The sequence below is a fragment of the Apis dorsata genome, unplaced genomic scaffold (assembly GCF_000469605.1).
Source record: "Apis dorsata unplaced genomic scaffold, Apis dorsata 1.3 scaffold_1078, whole genome shotgun sequence".
Lineage (NCBI taxonomy): Eukaryota > Metazoa > Arthropoda > Insecta > Hymenoptera > Apidae > Apis > Apis dorsata.
Genome location: NW_006264176.1, coordinates 95,558 through 100,395, shown reverse-complemented (window position 1 = coordinate 100,395; position 4,838 = coordinate 95,558). Strand labels below are relative to the sequence as shown.

At 18.7% G+C, this 4,838-nt stretch overlaps 1 protein-coding gene across 1 annotated transcript in view; it reads right to left on the bottom strand.

Moving 5' to 3' along the window:
* Positions 1-3,967: 3,967 nt before the first annotated feature.
* LOC116184855 overlaps positions 3,968-4,838 on the bottom strand; it is a 3,226-nt gene continuing 2,355 nt past the window's right edge. Inside the window, exons 5-6 of the mRNA XM_031514581.1 lie at positions 4,302-4,457; positions 3,968-4,204 (exon numbers count right to left, since the gene is read on the bottom strand). Of these exons, the coding sequence (XP_031370441.1) occupies positions 4,145-4,204; positions 4,302-4,457 (216 nt within the window). The 3' untranslated portion in view covers positions 3,968-4,144. The remainder of the gene's footprint in view (positions 4,205-4,301; positions 4,458-4,838) is intronic.

Here is a 4,838-nt window from a genome sequence, read left to right as displayed (position 1 = left end):
ATAATTTCATAAGAATTCTCAGCATGGCAAAAGATCAACTCAAAAAAAAAAAAAAAAATACAAATTCCAAAAGTAAAAGTTCTGAATTCGAAATATGTATAATATAAAACAAAAATGCTTCAGCCGATACCAATATCAAACAATTAAAAGTTCACACTGTTGAAAATAATAAATAATATTATAATAATAATGTAAAATATCTGGAACTCCTATATTTATAAAAATATCGTTAATATTTCCTGAGAATATATATATATGCACTTTATATAAAGATGATCACTTTGCTAACTATAAAAGTTATTTAGTTTATAAAGAGCAACAATATAAATTTTCAAATTTCGAGATTCGAAATACAATCTAATCAATAGTCCAAATAACACATGAACATTATGAATATAAACCATGAATAATCAACAACGAATAATGTAAAATACTAATCCCTTTATCAGTTATAGAAATAATCAAATAATATTTTAAAGAGCATCAACAAAGATAATATAATAAATTATATATAATGTAAACAAACTCAATATTATTATATAGATCATGAAAAAATTTAGTAAACTGAAGCAAATTCTAATAAGACAAAATGAGCAACAAATCAGCAATCTGTTGATAATATAATAATAATAATAATAAAAATAATAACAAAAATAACAAAATAGCAAATTCATAGGAAAACTATATATATGCTATATATTGCTCTACTACTGGCATACAAATGAATTAATTATGTCACAAGTATGAATTAGATAGAAAAAAATATGATAAATGTGTATACAATACAACATTCGATAGAGCATATGATAATATCACTGTAATAATCAAATTTAACATAAAACACCATGTACTCCTAACTTATAACCATGATTATCTAAAATTATATATGTATTATATATTATATTCTGTATATTATATTATATAGAACTGACATAATCCCATTATTATATCAATAGTATATTATCCCCTAAACATATAATTTCTAAAAAAGATTTTAATATCTTCTTCAGAAGATTTTTCTGGATAATAAAGTTTAAGATAATAAATTTTTTTATAATAAGTTAAGATAATAAGTTTTTTAGTAGGATTATGATTTTAACACAAAAAACAATTTCTGGAGTTCAAGAATCATAAATTCAAAAAATAGAGCATTTTTACAAAGTTTTAAAACTAAAAAAGTTTATAGAAAAAGCTAGAACACATAAGTATCGATAAATTGACTTACTGAAATAGGATTTTTTTCTCCGTCTGTCAAATGATTCATCAAAAGAAATCAAACTAATGATAACTACAAAAATAAACTTTTAAAAGTCATGATCTAATTGATCTAACAGCACTTCGACTTTTTCAACAAGTTCAACTAATCGATTATATAAAAAATAAAAAAAAATACAAATGATATTGTCTTTTTAAACAGATATTTGATATAGTGTAACACACTGGTATCTTATAAATTAAAAAAAATTTTCACATCTTATTATATTATAGAGAAATATACAATCATACTTTATTAGAAAATTCAAAGTTCGATATCAAAATATAATTATCTCAATTAATTCTGAATAATTATTCATTTAATTTTGAAATTCTGCAAAGTATGTTTAGATCCATTCTATATTTAATCTATAGTATAGATATTTTAATTTTTTAAAAAATAATCACAACTATATTTGTCAATACAGTAATTCTTGCCTCTGACGATCCTTCTGAAACCTCTAAAAATTTACAAGAACATTATCTGAATAATATAATTAGTTGTTTTAAAAACTGGAACATAAAAGTAAATGAAAATAAATTGATCATTCACATCATTTTTACCTTGCGCAAAAACATATATTCTCTGATGAAATTAAATGATATAATAATTTCACAAAATGAATCAGTTTAATATTTTGGCATAATTCCAGATAGAAAACTAAAAAATATATTCAAAAAAAATGTGCACAACTTAAAATAAAAATAGAAAAGCTGTATTGAATACTAAAAAAACATTCTAAATTAAAATTAGAAAACACACTATTGATATACAAGATTATTATGAAATCTGTTTAGGTCTATAGAATTATGGAATACATAATTCGAACATTGAAATCATACAAAGATTTCAATCAAAAACTCTTCGTAATATATACAGTGTCTCAATATGTGTCTACGACATAATACAATAATTTTGCAATATTTAAATAAATAAATCGTTAAAAGAAATATCAAACTATAGCAAATATCATATACTAATTATTAGAACATAAAAATGTAGAATAGTTGTAAAATTAGGTCATATCGATATTAACGATTACAGATTAAAAAGATATATTTCTTTAAATTTAGTCAATAAATAAACTAATTAATTTTAATATTATCATTTATCTATAAACTTATATAAATACAATAATCTAATATAACAATATAAATTTCACATACAATGTCAACAAATTTATTTATAATTTCGTGAGAAGAATTGATTATAACTTTATATATTTTAAATCATTAAAAAGAAAAAGAAGAAAAAATAAATTCGCTTAAATTTACCTTCAAGATTGTAATTTTAATTGAGTAATATAATCTAATATTCAATCAAGATGGTTTTTATCGAAATATATATATAATAATAGAAATTGTTATAACGATAAATATTTCTATCTATATATTGATTTTTTTATTTTTATTTATATTTCATCTTTGTAAAAATTTTATGAGGATATTAATTGAAATAATTCAGGAACAGATTAATGTTAAATTGAATTCATCTATATAAAATATCTATATAAAATATCAATCTATATAAAATATTTATAAGTTAAATTTTAATATTTTAATTTTAATATTTTTAATTTTTTGACAACGAATGATTAAAATTTTAATGAATTATAAGTATGATATCCAAAATACGATTAGTTATTTCACTTAATAATAATAGTTACTATAGTACAGTGATTATATTATTATTATTATTATTATTATATTATGAATTCCACAATTCATCATCACTTAATAATAATGATTATTATAGTACAATAATTGAATAATATAATAAAATACAATAATAAAACAATAATATGTTAATAATTATGGATAATCGTCAATAATTTAATTAATAATAATATCAATAACATATGCAATTTTCAATATTTAATAAAAAAAAATATTTTCATTATTATCTTGGAAATTAAAAAAATTATGAATTTAAAATTTTGTTTCCTCTCTTCACTAAGTCATATTTCTCTGTTAATATGATGATGTTGTAAAAAATTCCAATACAATTCTATAAGATATCATATCTATTTTATATTAAGTTTGAGAATTTATTTTCAGAAATATTACATAATATACAAAAAAGAAACAAAAAAAAAAAAATAATTATCTATTTCTGATACATTATATATATATATTACATGATCATTTCATATTATATCATGAGAGGTTTCATCCATAAATTTTCCATATCTCATTCATAAATGTGATAATATCTTCAAAATTTAATTTATTTAACTATTACATTAAATAAAAGATTCTAATATTTTATGTTATTATTATTAAATAAATATGTTCATAAATGATCAAATATGATAATTAAGAAATAACTTAAAGATATTATTTTATGAATTGACATTAGCTTCAAATTAATAAGAATCATAAATTAATAAATGCCATAATGTACAAAATAAATCTAATTTCATCATAAAAATGATCATCATTTTTTAAATATTTAAAACAATTTATACAATATCTATTCAATACATATTCATTCAATTCCATTTGTCATCACATCATTTTTCTATTAAAACAACAATAACAATAACAACATCATCATCATCATCATCATCAATAACGATAATAAAAGAGAAAATAAAATATATTTTTTGCATAATATTTATGATAATTTAATTTGTTAAATTAAATATTATTAATTTATAATTAAATATTAACAAATTTAAAGTATTACTGTCATAGAAAAATTAATATTTCATTATATACGCATATTTATTTTCAATATAATACAAGAATATTGATAAATTCCATAATAATTTTAACAATTATGGAATTTGCTTATGATTATCATAATTATCATTACATATTTTCTAATAATGACTATTATAATGAAGACTTCATTATATATTAATAATTATTTAGAATAGATTTATATTCATGTAATCTCTATCACAGCTCGTAAAGCTGTGAAAATAGAAAGAGCATTTGATATATACTGAAATGTTAATAATATATAATTAAGAATAAAATTAATAGTTAGAAATACTTTATTCATTCATCAAAATATATATTTGAATATTATTTTGTCTTACCGAACAACAATAACGTAAAGTAAGCTCTGGTAATAAAACATTAATGGAAAAAGTTACTGGTTTTTGATATATCATCATTGTCAGCAAAGTTTTTTGCATATCTAATGTTTGTTCATACCATATTGAGTTGTATGCACTTCGTAAAACATTTATGCTCTAGGAATTATGAAAGATCAATTGTTCTGAAGAACTGAATTTTATAAATTATAGTTATAAATTTATAGTAATTAAATTTATAGTATTAATTTATAGTTAAAATATTTTAAAATGAATATTATATTTTTATAAAAGAAAATTATAACATTAAAGAAAAACATTTTTATTTCTATTTCGTTAAATTAATTTTTCTATTTTTATATACTAAGCAATTGAACATAAAAATGAAAATAGATTTTTTCTAAAAATCAGACGAATCTATGAAATTGAAAAAATTTGGTTCATTGTTCAAATTATATTGTATTAAGAAACAAAATATTTTTTTATAAAAATTTCATATATTATTATTCATATATTACTATTCATTATTTTCATATATTA